The sequence below is a fragment of the Chaetodon trifascialis genome, chromosome 9 (assembly GCF_039877785.1).
Source record: "Chaetodon trifascialis isolate fChaTrf1 chromosome 9, fChaTrf1.hap1, whole genome shotgun sequence".
Classification (NCBI taxonomy): Eukaryota; Metazoa; Chordata; class Actinopteri; order Chaetodontiformes; family Chaetodontidae; genus Chaetodon; species Chaetodon trifascialis.
The window spans coordinates 17,135,652-17,156,445 of NC_092064.1; the positions used below are offsets into that span (position 1 = coordinate 17,135,652).

At 42.0% G+C, this 20,794-nt stretch overlaps 2 protein-coding genes across 4 annotated transcripts in view; both read left to right on the plus strand.

Moving 5' to 3' along the window:
- Positions 1-12,131, plus strand: part of LOC139336030 (lissencephaly-1 homolog) — a 37,290-nt gene extending 25,159 nt beyond the window's left edge. For both annotated transcript variants that reach the window (XM_070969880.1, XM_070969881.1), the window contains exons 6-11: positions 1,186-1,354; positions 3,045-3,147; positions 3,260-3,488; positions 6,503-6,604; positions 6,754-6,910; positions 8,174-12,131. In XM_070969880.1, the coding sequence (XP_070825981.1) occupies positions 1,186-1,354; positions 3,045-3,147; positions 3,260-3,488; positions 6,503-6,604; positions 6,754-6,910; positions 8,174-8,247 (834 nt within the window). In that variant the 3' untranslated portion in view covers positions 8,248-12,131. The remainder of the gene's footprint in view (positions 1-1,185; positions 1,355-3,044; positions 3,148-3,259; positions 3,489-6,502; positions 6,605-6,753; positions 6,911-8,173) is intronic.
- A 670-nt stretch (positions 12,132-12,801) lies between these two features.
- Positions 12,802-20,794, plus strand: part of mettl16 (methyltransferase 16, N6-methyladenosine) — a 21,965-nt gene continuing 13,972 nt past the window's right edge. The window contains exons 1-2 of one of the 2 annotated variants that reach the window (XM_070970431.1): positions 12,802-12,972; positions 13,293-13,430. In XM_070970431.1, the coding sequence (XP_070826532.1) occupies positions 13,303-13,430 (128 nt within the window). In that variant the 5' untranslated portion in view covers positions 12,802-12,972; positions 13,293-13,302. The remainder of the gene's footprint in view (positions 12,973-13,292; positions 13,431-20,794) is intronic. The other variant, XM_070970430.1, reaches the window with a different exon arrangement.

Below are 20,794 nucleotides of genomic sequence, written 5' to 3' on the forward strand. Positions count from 1 at the left end.
GCATGACAAGATGTAACCTTGAGTTCAGCTCTAACCTTTCACAGTATGTAAATCATCAGGTGCTGGGTGTAGCCCTGTGCTCACTCAGACATGTCAACCGGAGGCTAGGTTAATTTAAACAAGGGCGAAGAGCTTACATTTCAGCTTACACATTGTTTCATACATGGCATAAACAAAGACAGTCTGTGTTTTATTATTGTTCTTTGAATGACAGATTGGAGGCGTTTCCCCGAAAGAATGTAAACCATTAATCAGGAATTGGGGCAAGTGTTGTGGTGTTCTGCTCTAGCAGTGCCCTAGAGGCACGCCAGTAGGACTCAATGGTGACACAGTATTGAGTTGCAGGTAGCTAAATGGATTAATCATGCTTCAGATGCTGCTGCTAAATGCTGTTTTATGTGTGTAGACTGTTAAACCTGGTGTACCTCCAAACACATTAACTACATTGATCTTCTCCAGAATAACCCCCCACCCCTGCACTTTGTACCTCGCGGCCATCTGTAGCTTCCTTTGGGGAGGCAGAAGGACTCGAGGGAGGGGGGAGGAGAGCGGGGGTCTCCTGTCACCGTCTGCCCAAAATCCCCCACCCCAAGAGGGGAACCAAGGAGGGTTTATCCCTCCGTGACAAACCGTCTGTCTGCTTGAAAGCCAGAGACATATAACAGCTTTCTCAAGCTAGAAAATCAGGCTTACTGCTGTCCCACTCCATATTCTGTCTGTACTCCAACTGGCAGTGCCATGCTTGATGCAATAAACTGTCTCTCTGTTTTTATCAGGCCTAACTGTAACCCTAATCGGCATCCTGGCACATGCAACCCTGACAATAGCAACAGTAATGTGCCACAGATTCTGTAATTCAATATACATGGTGTGTGGTGTCTGCAAACAGAGGCCCGTAATGAACTCTGAGATCAATGTCATTGCAGTACAGTAATTTTTAATCACTCTGCCATCAGCATATCTTATTGTTTGGACCGTAGTTTGACTTCTCTGGACAGCCCAGCTCTCTTCTCAGCTTGTTTTGGCTGCTGATCTGTTGCTGCTGAGAAATGAGGCTACAGATGATTTGACATTGGGGGGCTTTGTTGGGATTTATAAAGGTATTCAGTTTGAGATGAAGAGCATAAGTGTGTTTCCCAGTGATATACAAGTAAATATATTGGCTATGCATGTTCTCTTCTGCAGGTCTGGGACTATGAGACAGGAGACTTTGAACGCACACTGAAGGGCCACACAGATTCGGTGCAGGACATCTCTTTCGACCAGACTGGCAAACTGCTAGCATCTTGCTCTGCAGACATGACTATCAAGCTGTGGGATTTTCAAGGCTTTGAGTGCATCAGGACCATGCATGGTAAGAAGATAACATTGCTTTGTATTCCCACCTTTTTGGCAAGAAAGGGAAAAAAAATGACAAGAATTTGCAGTTGTGCATCACAGCTGGTACCATTTGTGTTCCCTGTGTGAACTTGTTCTGTTATGGTTGCCACATCACTGCTGTATGAATGCAGCTTGTGACTGTACGCAGGGCTCAGGTGGTGCAGATGCTGTTCGTTATCACATTTGATGCTGTTGATGACTCTCAATCTGCTCCAATTCACAACACCTTACGCTGAGATTCAGGACTAGCTCTGACAAAAGGACTGTTTTAGCCATCTTGTCTCTCTTAGTACCCACACTGCTCACCACCATAGATCCAGCTCTTCTTTAAAAATAATAATTTACAGTCATTGAATTTGGTTCAGCTTTTTTTTATGAGCCTATCTACATTCTTTCTCACTGATGTGAGAATCTACTATGCCATTGGTCATGTCATCACCGAAGCAGCAGCATACACCCCCTCTTTTACACCCTAATTGCCAAGTAAATGATGGCAGCGGAGTCTACATGTTCCCTCAGGCCCTGCTGATTTTAAGAACCAGTATTTGAATAATTTTTTTCCCCTTGTTGGAATTGTGAGAAGGCCCCCCCATCAACCAGCCAGCAGCAGCCCAAAGATTATGAAGCCTCAGCATTTCTCATTTAGTTCTCCTCTTCATACGTCTGCTAGAAGTGGCCGTTATTGTCTGACTGGGAGGGAGACATGAATGAATATCCATGGAATAAATAAGCCTGCTTGGCACACACACAAGAAATGCTCTGGCATTCTTCAATTTATGCTGGAGTTGTAAATCCTGCATTTTGTGCAAGTGAGCAACAGATTTCACTGGCTGCCAGTCGTTTTTTTTTGTAAATGAGGGTGTGAGCTCCTGGCACACTTCCTCTAGCAGATGAGCTGTGTTCACACTGTGCAGAAAAACATTCAAGTGCAGAGATCACAATCTAAAACCATCTATTAAACAGCCTGCTGTCGAGTTTTCCTCCCCTCCGTTTCCTCTCCATCCTTCTTTTTACTACTCAATTCACTTTTTTCATCCACTCCTCCTTTTTTCACATCTTAGAAAAAAAAACATAAGGCCAACTGGTGAAGTAGATTAGTGCCGATTTGGGCAGCAGTTTAATTATCCTCTTCAGCACCAGATAGCACTTTTATGCGTAGCTGCCACCCATTATTATAGCCTGATGGCATGTGTATGTGCGCACACACACACACACACACACACACACACACACACACACACACACACACACACACACACACACACACACACACACACACAGTTAAGCTGGCCTTTTAGAGTGTACTTACTGTTGTCTTCATCTGTTTAGCAGCTTAAATATGGCCCAGCATCTAGGTAATTAGGCATCTCTTATTCTCGGTGGAACAAAGTAAGCCCCAGCAAATTGGCTGCCTTGCTTGTCATTTAATTGGCTAACCCATCGTTTTTTGGTGCTGTTGGTGGCAGGAGACGTGTCTTCAAAAAACAAAAAAGATCATTGCTGAATTTTGATTCCTATAATGCCTTTCTCTGTTTAAAGGAGGATAGATTAAAGGGATCTTGTGTGACCGTTACGCTAGCTTGAAATATTGCACTGGGCTGCTCAAAAATCTTAATGATGGTTCCCTGCTCTTTTTTGAGATCTTGTTTTTGTCTCTTGTCCAGGACATGACCACAATGTTTCGTCTGTAGCCATCATGCCCAATGGAGACCACATTGTTTCTGCCTCAAGGGACAAAACCATAAAAATGTGGGAGGTGGCAACTGGGTACGCAGCCTTCTCACACATCCTTGAAACCACTGCGTTTTTTAAGTGTGATGTTCTGTTTGATTGTTCGCATTCACATCCACCATGACAACACTTTGTTTTCTGTGCATAGCTACTGTGTGAAGACCTTCACAGGCCACAGGGAGTGGGTCCGTATGGTGCGGCCAAACCAGGACGGCACACTGATTGCCAGCTGCTCCAATGACCAAACGGTGCGCGTGTGGGTTGTGGCCTCCAAAGAGTGCAAGGCTGAGCTGCGGGAGCATGAACATGTTGTGGAGTGCATCTCCTGGGCACCAGAGAGCGCCTACCCCATCATCCTAGACGCCACAGGCTCTGAGGTAAAGGATCACTCAGACCTTTCCCTGTTTTTCCTGAAACATCCTCAGACCTTGACGGTTCAGATGATATCTCTAGATAAATCTTTTCAGCTCTGCAAGTCTTTTAGTTCACACCAACTAAAGTATATTCTTGTGTGGACCAGTAGCACATCAGTTAAAGTGTGCTCACAAAAAAAGAGGAAGGACAAGAGGCCAACCTCTCTCCATATTTCTTTTGGAAATGGCAACTGGTTTTGTTTCCTCTTTTAGTTTTAGTGACGCGTTTGTTTCCAGCTCGCTATATACACTTCTTCTGCTTGTCACAACCATGCGTAGCGTAGCCTATACCACCTCCTTCTAATGAAACTATGCTTTGTGTAGCCGACTCCATTTGCGCCAAACCAGTTGTTCCAAACCCACCTAATTGATATTTTCTTCTTCTTTTTTTTTGTTCTTGTGGCATTTCAAATGTTTGCACTTCAAATTCGCTTCAAAATTAAATGGAAACACGGCGTGTGAGTCTCCTACGTCACTGCTCAGACTCACAGCCATGTGAACGTACCAGCTTGAAATGAAGAGTGTGTGCACGCTTACACAGATGGAATACCAGCATGGCCTCGAGTCAGCCCCGACTCCCTCCTCATGCCTTGTGATCTCAAGTGTATCCAATTGTAGCCTTGTCAGATTAAAACAATATTTGCCCCCACAGTAGTTGTCCCAGTCTAACCAGAGTGAAAAACAAATCTTCCATTTGCAAAGAAACTGTTTTTGTGTCTTGATTCATGCACAGAAGTTGTAAATTACTGCCAGATAAATGGACTGATGGAGACTTGATGCTAGAGAGGCAGCTGCTGTCACACAGATGCACAGTGTTTTCCGTTTTTTTGTTGTTGTTTTTTTAATTCTTGCTTTTAAATAAATAATAATAATAATAATTTTGCTTGATTTACTATGCCTCCATGCTGGCACCAGCTGTGGTGCAGTATTATGTTTTTCGGTTGTCTGTCCATCTCGTTGCAAACGCCTTCAGAGCGTTTCTTCAAAGTTGGCCCAAAAGCTCAAAGGTTAAAGGTCAACCTCACAACACGTTTTTGGCCCTCACTCAAGAATTCATATGCATATTATGAGAAAATTGTCTCATAGGATAAAATGATGAAGTTATGACATTTTATTATCCCAAAGGTCAGCTTCACTGTGGCATCATAAAGTTCTGGAGAAACACTTTTTTCCTGGCAGAAGGGCAGATTGTGACCATGTTTCACAGATACTGAATTGATGACACTAATCTTGAAACTCTGGTCATTGTATAATCTTACGTGCTGCCTCGTTGAAGATGCGTGTGAAGCATCCATGTTTCACAAAATCCACATTAAAGCATCATATTTCACCACAAGCTCAATGGCTCTGCTGATATTGAGCTTCAGGTGATTTTTTTCCACCATGTGACAAAGCTCTCTATCGGTCCTCTGTCCTTCTCTGTTAAAATAGTCTCTAAGTGAAGACACTATGTTTCTCAATGGAAATGATTCACTGGAATCTTACATGGTAATGTACTGATCACTTCCATATCACCAAAAAAGACACATAATGCGTTGTCTTCACTACATATATTATGTGAGTCGGGACTGACATGGATGTAGATGCAACTTGACTGGTTGGCAGAGGCTTACAACCACGAAGCAGTGATTCTAGTTTACTTCAACTTCATTTATGGCACAGTAACACTGCAAGACAAACAAAGACAACTGTAGGCTGATTTTTCTACCGCACTGGTGCTGTCAACTCTCTCAGTTGGTCGCATCTTTTGTGAATGCATGCGCCACCAGTCTTGTTTGTTTGTTTTAACTTTTAAACCATTAATAACAATCATCATTTTATCTCCTTTGGATATAGACCAGAGAAACAGTGCGCACATGAAAAACAAAGAATACAATTTTATGTATTTAAGATGTCTAAATACGCAATCAAAGAATTTTATTATAAACCAACATTATCAGCATTTGCAGGAAAGTGAAAGAAAAGCCTGGCGACTGAAATCTATCGTAGAAGCTATTCATCCAGACATAAAAGTGAACGAATGAACTCTTGACTGCTTTGTCATTACTGTTGATCAAATTCATAAATTCCTGCTGAATGTTATATATATAAATGCATCCACAATACAATTTCCCAACTTAACTATCTTATCCAGTTTACTAATCAAGTTAAGCACTGTAGAATTATCAAAACATTACATTAAACCTTATGGTCACACATGTGGACATTTTGGTGACAGTGTGGACCCTGACAAGAAGTTTTTTTTTTAATTGATCAATGAAATACAGTCACTTTGCAAAATTGTAAACATCCAGCCTCAAGTCATCTGACACGTCCGCTGTGTCTGAGGTTCAGCACAAAACAAGGTTATGTTTGGAAGAAACTTGAGAAGTCTGGCTTCGAGAAACAACAGTTTTCAAATGATCAGTGTCATCTTCTTCTCATTTCTGCTTAGAACTCAAATGCCAGGGCAGTTAAAAACGCAGCTTCATTGATCCTCTGGTTTTTGCTTAGATGCACCTGCCAGCCTGTTTGAACAGTCTCCACTCATGCAGTTAAAACTATTAGGCATGTAATGACTGTTAGTTCCGATGTGCCTGACACAGCCTTTAAGTGTCTTTGTTATTGTGTTAGCAGTACTTCGTGGTAAATGTAGCAGGTAATTAATTAATTTAAGCTAATCTCTTTTCCCCACGGTGATGGAGGATGCGTGTGCTTTAATCCCTGTTTTTTTTTTATTCTAGGGAAACAGAAATTGATGCAAAGCCACAGTATGGTTCCTTAACATTAGGTTACTTTTTCAAATAATTTGTAGTATTTGGTCATTGATTTGACTTTTAAAATATTTTAGGGGAACAATGTTAAGATGGTTGTAATGAAAAGACTTGTATTTAGTTTTCCTCAGAATTTCAAAAGTACAAATAATGTGTGTTGTATTGTGTGTAGTTTTGCACCATTTACCACCATACTTCATGTTTTTCCTCTTTGTGCCCAACCAGACCAAGAAGAGTGGTAAGCCAGGCCCTTTCCTGTTGTCTGGCTCCAGAGACAAAACCATCAAGATGTGGGATGTTAGCATTGGCATGTGCCTTATGACACTGGTGAGGACCATCGTAGGCTAATAACCTTTAAATAAACTATTTTATAATGTGTATGTATGTCCTGATATTTGTGTAAAATATCTTGAGTGAAAGCATTTTGCTTCATATGTGTAACTGGTGACTTAAGCAGCCTCTGTTTGATCACACAGGTTGGCCATGACAACTGGGTGCGTGGTATCCTCTTCCACCCTGGAGGCAAGTTTATTGTGACCTGTGCAGATGACAAGACCTTAAGGATCTGGGACTACAAGAACAAGCGCTGCATGAAAACCCTGTGTGCCCACGAACACTTTGTTACCTCTCTGGGTAAGCAGCCCCTCACCTTCTGAAAAAAGCTATCCTTGTTATTGCTTGACCAGTTGGTCTCCTGAGGTGCAGCAGGAGCCTCTTTATTCCATCCTCATTGGACAGTGGAGCTGGTTTCACAAATATCTGCTTTAGCCAAGAGTTGAATAATTGTAAAGGAGCCCAGATTCTCCACCGGCAGTGTGTGGAGCGTCCTGAGGGTTGCTGGCAGCTGGGGTTTAAGAGGTAGACAAGTGCTCGAGGATTTTCCCGCCTCCCCCCTCCTTGTATCTGCAGCTTTTCAGCAGATCAAGGCTTGAGAACTCTCTTGAGGAGCTCTTCCGCCAACTTTTCCTTGGCAAGCCGTTTGAAACCCAGTCCTCTTAAATCCTGCTTCAACCAAAGAGGATATCGCTGTGAGCTATTGATGTGATGAAAAGACAAAGCACCTTTGTTTGAAATCACAGGAGGGGGGAAAAAAACGTATTATTTTCACCCATTTTCTAAAAAAAGTATTGTCCTGTCCATTCACGCAATATAGTACCAAGTACCTTTCTCCAAAATTGTTTGCGTTCTGCTTTTAAAGGACCAGTGTGTAGGATTTAGTGGTACCTAGTGGTGAGGCTGCATATTGCAAGGCACTTGCCTTGTAATCTGGGACTGAGATCCTGTATGAGATCCTGCTGTGGCTGCGAAAACATGAAAATGAAATGAAAACATCATTATGAATGTTATATTCCATTCCTGACAATAGATTTCCCTAAATCCTACATGCTGGTCCTTTAAATAGCCTGATCATTAACATTTCGACATTCAGTAATGAGTGATGTATCAACGCTGCCAGTGTCACTTTCAAGAGCTCAAAGGAACAAATGCTGCAATTACATTTTAAGCATCTTGGCCAACCAGACGCCCCCACTAAGGCGACTTGCACATTGCTCCAGTAATCTCATGCACACTTCTGTCTTTTAGGCAATCTTTCTGAAATTATTTTCAATTAGCGCAATTATTTTCCTGGCTCTGGAACAGAAAAATGATTCTTAATCCCACCGACAAAGCTCTGATCGGTCTCATTTTCTCCAGCCATCAGAAACAGTTGTCAAGGACTGCTATTTAAATAGCTGAAAAAATCTGAGATGGCCAGTATGCTTTTCACATTGCCTGGAAACACTGATTAGTGTGTGCAGTGCCCGTGTTGCATTAATACTTAAGTAACTCTCATCTTAAGGAGAGCGTATGTCCTCTCTGGGTCTTTGTTCTGATGATCTTTTGTCTCTTCCGCAGATTTCCACAAGGCTGCTCCCTACGTGGTCACTGGGAGTGTAGATCAAACAGTAAAAGTGTGGGAGTGCCGCTGATTTGGACCTTTGGAGGATTGGACCACCACCCCAATTACCCAGGCGCTCCTCTGGATCCCTCCTCCCCTCCTGCCACCCCACCTCCCCTTTCATCCCCCCTCCCCCTCACCTAACCTAAAGCTCACCCACACATCATCATCTCCTCCGGCTGCACTTACCACCATGGTTATTTACCCATCATTCTCTCTGGTCCAATAACTATTGTCCTTCTATGTAAATTATTCCTGGATGTAGATCGAGCTATTAAATGTTACACAAAAAAAGTATTCTTGCATGGTAATCCAAAATTGTATACTGTAAATTTACATAACGTCTAGAAGTACCATAGGTTTACCACGGGGCTGACCGTCTGTCACGCAGCCTTACCGACCAACTGAAGGCAGATGTTTTTGACTGGGTGTAAAATGTAGGGCACTAAAAACCGATAATTTAAGAAATGACAGTGTCTTTATGTGTAAGATTTATTTTTGTCTATTTTTTTATTTAGGATTTTTTTTCTCTGTTATTTCTCTCCTTCACTGTCGTAGTCTGTTGGTGCCTAGCTTGGTGAAACTTTCGAGAGATAAGGCAGGAAAAGCATATATGATGCGATAAGATATGATTGTCTGTGGGGCGTTGTTATTGAAATAATCTGTAGCTTTATAACATCACTTCTCAAGTGTGCATACCATTTCTCTTCATGTGGAACTAGGTAATATTTTAATGGCTGTATATACGAATGTTTCAAACTGTTGTCCTTGGACCTTGGGGGCTTAAAAACAGCTTTGTACTCTTGTCATGGTGGCAGATGAACCACTGCTAGGCTTTAGATAAATTATCCCATTTACTGAATCTGCAGAGAAGAATAAAAAGTTGAGATGTTTCAAAGTGGCTTTGTGAGAAACCGCAGAGATTTTCACAAGAAGCTCAAATGTAAAGAGCAGGTTTGTTTGGTTTTCGCTGTCAGTGAGCGCCCTGGGTCACAGTAATGCTTGAGCAGAGTTCAGGGGTTATGCCTGTTAAATCTCTAGCACTTGATAAAGACCTTGGATGTGTCTTCCTTTCGGAGACTACTTCCTGTGACCTTGATGTCAGACTTCTATTGAACGGAAACTTCTGTCCTGGCAGAGTTTGGTGTACCATAGGAATTATGTAAAGTCAGAAGATGCTCAGTTGTCCCATGGGCGCTTCTGAAGACTACAAACGAGCCTTGTGTGAAATAAAACCGCCGAAGAGACGACATAAAGGCACGATGAGGAGTCAAAGTGAGCCCCCCTGGGTTTGATATCTGGGATGTGCAAAGATCTCTAATTTCTGAGGGTTGAAAATATGGTCCGCTTAATAAAAATGCTTTTAAGTAAAAAAAGAAAAAAAAGTTTTCTGTGAAAATTTGAAATGTAAATTTAGCTTGTTATTAAGAGATTTGGCAATTTTGTATTATCGCACTAAAGGATGAACTGGATGGGAATGTAGGATTAGGGAGGAAATGCTAGCAGCAGACGTGCTAAGTGAGCTGTTGAGCTGGTGCTGTTATGTCTGTGGAGGGGTCTGATGCTGAGGGGGCTTTTTGTCGTAAAGAGCTCACTCCTGGATCAGACGTGGAGGAGAGTGCTGAAGCCAGAGCATCTCCACAAACAAACCCCACAGACCACTTCACACAGTATGTACCTGCTGAGTGGCTTTCCTCAAACTGTAAAACAGGAAGATTTTTTTGGAAAGACTGGAAAATAACCAAACCAGTCCACGCTGTAGAAACAACCATTCCACTCCCCTTGGAGGACAAAAAAATGAAACATCTTGCTTCTAACTGTAGCTGACAAGGTGATTCATTAATCTTGCACATCCCTGTTTTCACTAAATCTTCGGTCGTTTAATGATGATCAAAGACAACATTGAAAATTTAATGATGTTGATAAATGCATAAACCTATAATTTCTGATTAGCCTTTTCATTCCAATGCATACTTGGCTAATAAAGAATTCCACTGCTTAACTGATCTTCTTATCTTCGCTTCTTTGCCACGTTTTTCCTCTTCCTGTGTGTACTGGATGTGGTGATCTGCTGCTCAAGCTCCTGCTAGTGGCTACTGTGAGCCTACCGTGACCTGTTAATGTAGCATTGCTGCATGTAAACCTGCACCAGCAGCGGAGCTGTCAGAACAGTCCTCTTTAAATCTTAAATACAGGAGCCCTTTCGTCACAGATCAATTGGTTTAAACAATGAGGCAAGAAAGTGTCCCTGTGCACTTAAAAGTAGATTGACGTGGGGAAATATGCTTATTTGCCTTCTTGCTGAGAGCCAAATGAGACTATTGATATCACTCATGTTTGTATTGGAAATATGAAGCTACAGCTAGCAGCCACTTTTAGCTTAGCATAAATGCTAGAAATGGGGAAGAACAGCTAGCCTGGCTCTCTGCAGTCTACCAGCAGCTGTAAAAACTGAGAATCTCATTTGTTTCAGCTGTACAAAAGGTGTAAACACAACATACCGTTTCTTGGAGGGATTTTGTGCTGGTCCTCAGTTGTTTCTCAACTGCAACAGTTGATTTGTTCAAATCCACCAGCGGTTGTCGGAAAACCAATTAACAACTCTGTCTCTGATTGGTTTATTATGATAGCTTTACACTAAGTCTAGCCAATCATCACTCATGCCTACACCTAACCAGCCCAACCATTGAAGGCAATGTGAACTAGCCAATCAGAGGCAGAGATGGGGCGGGTCATGCCATTGCCATAACAGAATTCGTAGAATTGTAGAAGTGCAATTTGTGAAGATGCTATTTTGGTTTTAATAGATGTTTGATCAGAAGGACCTGTTCGCAGCCTTCTAAGCTAACGGGCTGCTGGTGCCAGCTACACATTTATCATACAATCATCACTTAACAGTCTTCTCATCTTAACTCCACAAGAAAGCCAAAGGGCGTAATTCCCCATGTGTCAAACTGTTCCTTCTACATTGATGTGTCTTTAGTTGGCTTGCCTGGTGAGTTCAGACAGCTCTGTTCACTGGTTGTAGAAAGGCTGGTTTCGTTGTGTGTGCGATGCTATTTGAAGGAGGTTTACCTCCTCTTCTGTAAATGCATTGGGATTGTGGCAGACTAGGATGTCCCAAAGGAGAAACCCTCTTTTTCAGGGAATAGTACTCATGTCTCCCTTTGGTGTGTGCCCCCTTTACAAAAGTCATATTTTTGTCCACAAGCTGTTTTCTCTCACAAAAAACTCTGGGTGGAGAATCAGCTAATTTTGTAGTACAATTTGGCATGGCTAATGAAATGCCAATGTGTTAAATGTTCTAGCTGAAGCCAAAAATTGAGACATATGTCAGTACAATCTGGTTTATCTTGATAAATCAGCCTCCTTTTTGTTGGTCCAACCCAATGTGACCATCTTCTGAAAATGATGCTAGTCTCTGCAGGATCACGCTATGACATGCCAGACCATTAAATGTAAATCAAAAACTTTTCCCCTTCCTTGGTTTCACTCAAGGAAGGTGGCCAATCAAAGTTCAGGACGATGTGTGTTCTGTTTCTTTTGTGAGAATCAGTAGGGAAAGCTACAACACAGTTGCTGGTGTTGTCTGCAAGTGTGTGCCCTGTTGAAGAAAATCCCCTTTTGCCATTCACAGGTCCCAAGCAATCCCTGTGCTGCTCTGGTCTGGTGTGTGAAGTGACTGACAGACAGAGTTTTGACTGTCTGTGGGTCGTTTCTTCCGGCCTCAAATCCACCTGTTCTCTGTAATCTGCCCGTGAACCAATCAGAGGGCTTCAGACTGCACAACAGGCTCCTACAGGAGAGCTCATGATGTTTTTCGCCACTATGGTCTCAGTCTTCACTCAACAAACTGTTAACAATATACCTGGATGTCATTATTGTTTGCAATATAATAAAATAAGAAAATCTGCATCTGTGTTGTCCTGCTTATTTGTTTAGAGCTGTTAGTTATTATACTGAAGACCAGTGTATTTTAAACATCACTATAGTTGAACTAACTAGAGCCAAATTTCAAAGTTAGGTCAATAAAATTATGGTTAACAGTTGACAGACACACCCAGAGGCTGATTTTATTTATGTATTTAAGTTCATTTGATTGTATTTTTTCTCAAAACTTTTTTGAATCAAAACATTTTTCCCATATATCAGAAACATGTTAATGTAAGAGCAAGGTGCAATCAAAGTTTGTATCTGTAAATGAAATTAAACAAAAATATAAGCGACAAGAACAGTAAGGAAAAAAAATATTTAAAAAGTGGCAGGTAGATTTTAAAATCTGTAAAATTTAAATTGCACTATGTTTTTGTAACATGGGTATTCTTATGAAAAAAAAAATCCAAATGAGAAATTCCCACTAAAAGCACTAAACATTTTCAATAAAATTCATCTTTGTTCTGTACATTCAAAATACGACATCTACGCAGTCAGGTTGATTTTATAATGTTGAAAAAACGTAAAATTATTACTGTGAAAGTGATGAGTGAGTGGATTTGCTTATTTTATTCTGAAGAGCTAATTTCATAAACTCAAACTGTATACATGGGGTTTCTTAATGACGTCAACACGCTAAGACGTAGACGGTGACGTTACGGGCAACCAGGAAGAGAGTTGCAGAAACTGGACAACGTTTGGACAACGTTTGGACAACGTGAGACGCGCGAGCTCTTTCTTCACAGTTGTTTATTCCGTTAAAGTCGTCACCAGCCGGGAAATATTAACAGACTTCATTACAGCACGGAACACTGCACTGAAGGTAGGTACACACAGGCACTGGCGACACGTTAGCTTAAAATGTTAGCTCCAAAATGAGCGAATCCGCTAGTTTTCAGTCCAGTTTGACAAATCAAAATGAGTTCTTCCCAACATTTAAGTCTAACAAAATCCAGTCATTTAAAACACATCAACCACAAACAGCAGAAAGGCACCAAGAGAAGTTAAACTAGTTGCCCGTGTTGAATAACAAAGTTTCATGTCAATACATAACAGTCAAACTCTCTGCTCTAAATTATTTATTATTATTATTTCTTTGTGCTTGTTGTTGCTGCTTCATGTCCATGTCTGTCTCTTCCTCAGAGCTCTGGCCATGGCTCTGAATAAGTCCATGCATCCTCGGAACCGTTACAAAGACAAACCGCCGGACTTTGGTTACCTGGCCTCCAAATATCCTGACTTCCAGCAGCACGTGCACACCAGCCTCACCGGAAGACCTGTGTAAGTACCTGAGAGCCTCCTGAGAGTGTATGTGAAGAAAGTAATCTGCAGTCTGTCTTATTGATCGTTTGTCTGTGATCTTAAATCTCTCCCCATCATCATCATCATCATCATCATTATCATCATCATCGTCACATAGCAGCCCTGGTATCCTGTGGCTTCTGCTTTGTTGCACATACACCATTATAGTTCCTGTGCGTGTACTTATGGATTGCTTCAGCTTTGATTTTTGCATGATTTGTATTTATTGAAATGGAAGAAACCTTTCTTGGTTGCAAGGAAAACAATATATGGTATATTATAATATAGCATATGTTTGTATGTATTTCTTCCCACCTAAGCCATTAAGAACATATGAGCGACTGTAATGTCCCAATTATGGGGATGGGGTCAGAGTTGGTTGAGAGAAGGCCTCAGGTTTTCCCTCCACTGGTTACGCTGCCGATGCCAGTGACGTACCTCATGTTCTCTGCAACTATTTCAGGGACGTCCTTTCCTGTTTCAATGTGCCTTTGTGCATAAGGTGTCCATAAAGAAATGTTGTTCTGAGGGTGGTGGTGAAGAACCTGACTGGGCGACATGGCTCTCACCTCAACCCCGTCCAACACTTTTGGGATGAATTGCAATGCAGACTAGGAGCCAGGCCTTACAGCAAATTCATCTTAGCAGTACCCTGATTTGAGGTATCAGCACAGATATGGAGAAGAAAAAAAGGTTGGATGCATCTCTAACAGTTGTGACTCTTTACTGCTAGTTCAGCTTCTGGCAATAGCAAAGAAGAAGAAACCTGGACAAATGATGGACCCAACATCAAAAGATTTTTTTTTTCTTTTTCACTTCATCCTCTGTATGCTGTTCTGTCTTTTCATTAGAGAGACTTCACGATGTATGTGTGAGTAACAGTTCAAAACGAACTCCCAATTTAAAAAATAGTTTGGTCTGTCAATCACTGCCCTGCCAGCTTCCTGTGTTTCACCTTGTACTGATACTGGAACCAAATTATGGGACTGAAAGACTGCGTTTATGTGTGTGCTCCTCCCAGCTGAGAAGTCATGATGGTGAGAAACTCCGTGCAGGAGAACAAAGGAAGAATATGTCTGGTGGGATTAGTGGCGTTGACGGGGAGCAGTGTGAGCTCCTGGTTGCTTTTTTGTTCTGTATGGGCGCTGCATAGGGTCTCAGTTGGCCCCCTCTCCCTGTTGTTCACTTATTTCCAGTTTGACTTAAAAATGAACACTCATGTGAATTTAAGTGGATGTTTGGACTTCTAGAGTGGCAGGAGATGAGTTAGAGGAGAGTGTTTAACCATGAGGCAACAACCTGAATCGGGTGAATGAATAAATTCCTGGTGTTTTTAATGTTGTCATAATAGTTAATTGACATCTTTGTTTCTATCTTAATCTTTATATGATTAATAATGCTGTTTTACTTGTACTTGTTCTTTGTGGTAAAAATAGGTTTGGTATTAGCTCTAAAACTCAGGTACTATAATGGCACCGGGATCTAAAAATACCAAACAATAACCAGCCTTATTTTTTTTTGATGGCATTCACAGTTTATGTTGGTTAAGTAGGTTCTAGTGCTCTCAGCAAGACATGTCAGCTTGTCAGCTTTGATTTAATTTATTCATTTTTTTGAAGTCTTTTCAATTGATACAAATGTCCGTCAAAACAAAGCAAACTCCCAGTGAATGTTAGAGCTGACAGTTATTGTTGGACCTGTATTTGAAGTCTGCTGTTCGTCTGTCAGGACCGAGACACTCTCCTCCCTCTTTGTTTGTGTTTTTCTGAAACAGGTACCACGTCTGCTCAGTGAGGAAATCACTTATTATTGTCTGTGTTGTGCAGATGAATGCAGACGTGGTTTCACTGCAGCCAGTCTGAACATCTGCATGTGACTGTGAACATATTGGTGTGGGCTGATCCTTTGTGGTTGTGAGGTGGCCAGTCAATCATCTTATGGCGGCGCGAGTGTGCTTGTGTGGGCATGCTGTAAAGCTCGACTTGATGTCCGTCTGTGACAGGTGTTAATTATCAGTTTGTGATGTCTGATTGTCTGTCTGTGGCTCACCAACAGACAGGCAGATGACAGACGATGGGCTGGTAGCATCAGGGCTGGACATCCTATGTGGAAATTGAATTTAGACAATGGGGAAATTGGACACCTCAGCAGTTGTTATGTGTGTCATCTTTGTTTAAACAAAAAATGTGAAAAAACACAGAAATTAAACGTTAGTTGAGCAATAGAGCAGGCTGCATCATCTGCTTAAATTTAACACGAGTCTATTAAATGATGGAACATTAATAGATTTGAGTAGATGAATGACAGAAAATTATTGGATTAACAATTTCGATTGATTAATCATTCATCAAGGGTGTAAACACAACATTCAAACTTGCCCCCCCAAATTTACCAAAGTAATTACAGTTCATCCTGAGGGGGGCATGGACATCTTCACAAAATGTCATGACAATCCATAGTTTTTAAGATATTTCAGTCTGGACCAAAAGTGGTGGATTGTCAATCCCATCCCAAGAGCCATGCAGGTACCATGGCAAGAAATGTTCACTGGGAGCTCCTCACATGGTTTGTGAACAGTCTTCATTTCTTAGGACAGTAGTTTTCAGCAGCACAGTGATCAGACATTGACTCAGACTGGAGTCAGTTGCCAGTTTTTCTCTTGCTGCTACATGAACGGCTGTCCAGGATTTGCATCTCACTTTGTGTATGGCACCAGCTCTGGTTAGCCGTCTGCAGAAATTTGGCTCTCCTTCCCCATCAGTCTGTCATTCCATCAGTGGAGGGATTAGGCTGGTTTTGTATTTCCCAATGAATTCATCTACTGGGTTTTTAAGTATTTAAGCAGTGGGTCGGGGATGAGAGTAATCTTGGGGAGACACTCACTCAATCCTCAGGGGAGATACGTCTCCCTTCATTTAGGGATCGTCAGTGGAGAGCACTGATAGCAGTGGGCCGAGAGTCGAGCTCAGACCAGAGGCAGCAGGAAAAGAATTATGGGGGATGTGATTGGAATTGAAGTGTGGAAGAGATAAACCCCAAAATAGTCTGAGTGTTGGTTTGTTTCAGTTTTTGGGGAAGGGGGGCTCAGATCAGGCAGATAGAGGGGTGGGATTAGGAGGCATGAATGGGTATTAAAAATGCAACAGCCTGGGTGACATTTAATTTGGTAGTCATATTTTTTTTGGCTGCGAGACCATCATCTGTGGGAGGATTTTCACTTCTGTAATTAATGACATGTTACATTTCCACACCAGTTTTTTTTTTTTTTTTTCTCAGATATATATTATTAAGCATGTTCTTAGCAATAGAGGAGAAATGAATGAGTAATTACTACCTCTGGTGCCAAATTTTCAATTGATAAATGTCAACCTACCAACAGCACGTCCCCGACTGGCAATCTTAGCAGAGCTATTACCATACAGATATTTTTTATTACCTGATTGGAGAGAGATAAGGGAAACTCACCGCCTTAGGTAGGATATTATTTTTACATATTACATTTACTAAATCTGTGATGAGGCTGTCGTCTGCTGTGTGGCTTCAGTGCCATGCTCTTAATAACCAGGCACAACCATTATCATACTCCAAATCGTTTATCTGAAAGCTGTTTATAATGAATTATAATTTGGGTTGTGTTGGGGCTGGCCACAGGGTTTCCAAGAAGCAGCTCCAATAAGCTTTCTTGAGCTGCCTTCTTCTTACAGTACTTGGGTCCCAGTGTACCTAAACTCATGTGTAATGAAGTGAAAATGTGTGTTTGCCCGTGTTAAACTGGCAGTCTGATACCAGGTTGTCCATTGGTGCCTTATGTTCTTATGTTGTAGCTTTTGTTCTAGAATACATTTTTTAAAACAAAAGGAAACAATGGAGGAAAACATAGATTTTGACCTAAATAATCATAATAATTACCCTGAGCCAACAATCTAGAAACATAATCATTGCAGCCATAATTGCTGTTGTTGTTTTTTTTGTTTTACAGCATCAGCATGTCTGTAGAACTGCAGAATATCAGTCAATGAGCTCAGAGATATTCAAAGAGTCAGTTTAGCTTTAAATCTGTTGAGTTAAGTGATGCATTTGTTTCTGCTCTTGTGTGGACTCAAAGTGGATTTTGCTCAATGTGTGAAAAAACAAAACAAAAAAACACCTGACACGAGGTAAGACATTGCTGCTAATCAGCAAAAAATGTCTCCCAGTGCATTCAGAGTGAAGTAGATGTACCTTGAAGGTCAAGTGTGTGTGTGTGTGTGTGTGTGTGTGTGTGTGTGTGTGTGTGTGTGTGTGTGTGTGTGTGTGTGTGTGTGTGTGTGTGTGTGTGTGTGTGTGTGTGTGTGTGTGTGTGTGTGTGTGTGTGTGTGTGTGTGCTTTCATGCTGATCATGTAGTGTGGAGGTGAGCGTGAGCAGTTTGTCTCAGCAGTAAACTCTCCTCCAGTCTAATGATGTCGCCCTCTTCATCCACCTGGAGATTTTTCTGCTCCTCAGCACTTAAATCTCTTCTTCTTCACCTGCAGAGTCTCGCTGTACACTTTTTATTCGCTCCTTCTCACCTGGGCCAGTTGTTTTACCTGAACGTGAGCTGGGTTTAAGTCTGGAGTTGCATCTGACTCCTGCTAACTTTTCTTGTCTACACAGTGTATTTAGTCCCATCCCGGCTTTCGTTCAGGTTTGTCCCACGCTGTATCCCGTCAGCCACATTAATGTCGTAAGCACGCAGTGGTGCACCTACGTGGCAGCAGACACGTAAATCGCGGGCGCGCTCACGCTCCGTCTGGCATCAGCCATTGCTCCAGCGTGGCCGGATTTGCGTGCTCCCCTCATCTGTTCAGTCGGTGGGGTTGCCATGGAGATGTGGCATTCGCAGTGCTGCTGATGGGAGTGATCGGTCTGCACTGCACACACACGCGCTACCATACACACACTCATCAGAGGCTAAAAATAGAGGGCTGGCCTGAGCAGCCTCCCTCTCTGAATATTGATCCTTATCTAATGGTGCCTCTGAGGAGAAATGAAAGAGAGGGCAGAATATTTGAGAGCCGGACAGATGCGAGAGGCAAAGCTTTCATTTTGGATTCGAGTGAGCGTAATGCTGATGTATCACTTCTCCCTCATTAGCCCAATTCCTCCCCAAAGCTCAGGCCATTTTTAAAGTGCAAATTTCTTCAGCGGCTCGTCTTTTGAAAACATTTTGCTCATCCTCAAAGGAGCCAGGTGTTTCTCCAAGAGGTCACAGTCCTTCAGCCGCTGATTAACCTGGACCATTAACCTAATTTGTTCATTAGGTGGGGAGACACTGGGTAAGATTGATGTTAGGCTCTACAGGTAAATCACTTCTCATTTGTATCCGTCTCACACCTGGCTGCTGGAGGGTCATTTGTCTTTGTTATCACTCCTTATGAAGATGCAGAGTGAAGTGATCAGAGTCACCTCCTTAGCAAGGTTTGTCCTCTGTTTCGCTCTCAGTCTTACTTCTGACTTGAAAATCAGGGGATATTAAGTTTTTACTAGACACCAGACAGTTGAGAGACTATTGGAAATGAGGAGAGAGAGAGAGGGAGAGAGGGAGAGAGAGAGGGAGAGGGAGAGAGAGAGAGGGAGAGAGAGAGAGGGAGAGGGAGAGAGAGAGAGAGAGAGAGAGAGAGAGAGAGAGAGAGAGAGAGAGAGAGAGAGAGAGAGAGAGAGAGAGAGAGGGAGAGAGAGAGGGAGAGGGAGAGAGAGAGAGAGGGAGAGGGAGAGAGAGAGAGAGAGAGAGGAGAGAGAGAGAGAGAGAGAGAGAGAGAGAGAGAGAGAGAGAGAGAGAGAGAGAGAGAGAGAGAGAGAGAGAATTACCTGCAACAAGGATGTCCAGGCAGACGTGAGTTAGTGGTGATTTTGGCCCTAGAACCACGAATCCAAAAAAGTTGACATACTCCAATGAAGACAGTACAAACGCAATATATTTAATGTTTTTCCTCATCAATTTCATTATTTTTGTAAATATCTGCTTATTCTAAATTGATGCAGCAACACGTTTCAAACACATGGGGACAGGAGCAACTAAAGACTGGGAAAGATATGGAATGTTCCAAAAACACCTGTTTGGAACATTCCACAGGTAAACAGGTTCATTGGTAACAGGTGAGAGTATCATGATTGTTTATGAAAGGGGCATCCTGGAAAGGCTCAGTTGTTCACAAGCAAGGATGGAGCGAGGTTCACCACTTTGTGAACACATGATTGTAGAATGGATATTACAACATGGGCTCAGGAACACTTTGTAAAACTTATCAGTAAACAGTTCAAGATTACATGATTGCATTCTGTTTTTATTTATGTTTTTCACAGCGTCCCAACTTTTTTGGAATCAGGGCTATAACTTGATTTCACATGTGTTGTTTGTGAAAGACACAACCCTCCTTTCACTCAATCCTTGTACTTCTGTCTTGACCTGATACATGTTACAGTCGAATGACAAACCCTGGCTAAAGTAACATGTACTGTCATTAAATCTGTGGTTGGTCTCCTTTGCTTTAACACCACAAACAACCTGCTCCAGAGTCCCGTTGGAACCAGACTGAGACTCAGCTGTGCCGTGGGCCTCTATTAGACCCTCAACACGTTCAACCAACTCAATTTGAGTCAAGTATTTCTACACTTCCGGATCAGTTATTTTGTGATTAAATTAAAGTCATTAATACTATATATTGACACAGGACCCCTCACAATGTAACAGGTACTTAATATCAGGTAAAATTGCTGAATCTACCTGAGGGCTCCGACTATTTCAGCTGTTAATTGTGCTTTAACTGGTGCTCAAACTGACTTTGGCCCTAACATGATATCCTCCAGCATGATGCAAAATGATCGCTGTCATGATAACTTAACAGAGTGAAATCCTTTTGAATGTACTTGTTTTTGTTGTGAAGTATCACCGACAAGGAGCCAAATACTGAGAGAGAAAAGAATTTATTGCTCATGTGTAATTGATTTGTGAGATTAAACAATGAAAATTTAAAAAACAAAATAAAATAGGTCAGCTGCTCGGGATCTCAGAGTTGTATCTCCATCTCTGCCAGCAGCAGACTGAAAATATGCTCACACAAAACTTGTGAGGTGCCAGACGCTCCCGTCACCAGGATGTGTCTAATTACATCTGCCAAGGTGCGAAAGCACTCGGCAAAGCTTTAATTATACGTATCTCGCCCACTCGTTTTGTCTGCCACACTCGTGCCGCTTGTGTGACAGCTGCAATCATGAAACACGTCGAGAGGAAAAGACGGGAGAGCCGAACGGGCTGGACTGAGGATTGGGAGTAAAAAGTGGGAGGTTTTCACAATGCTGTAAATGTGAATTTCATTGTCATTAG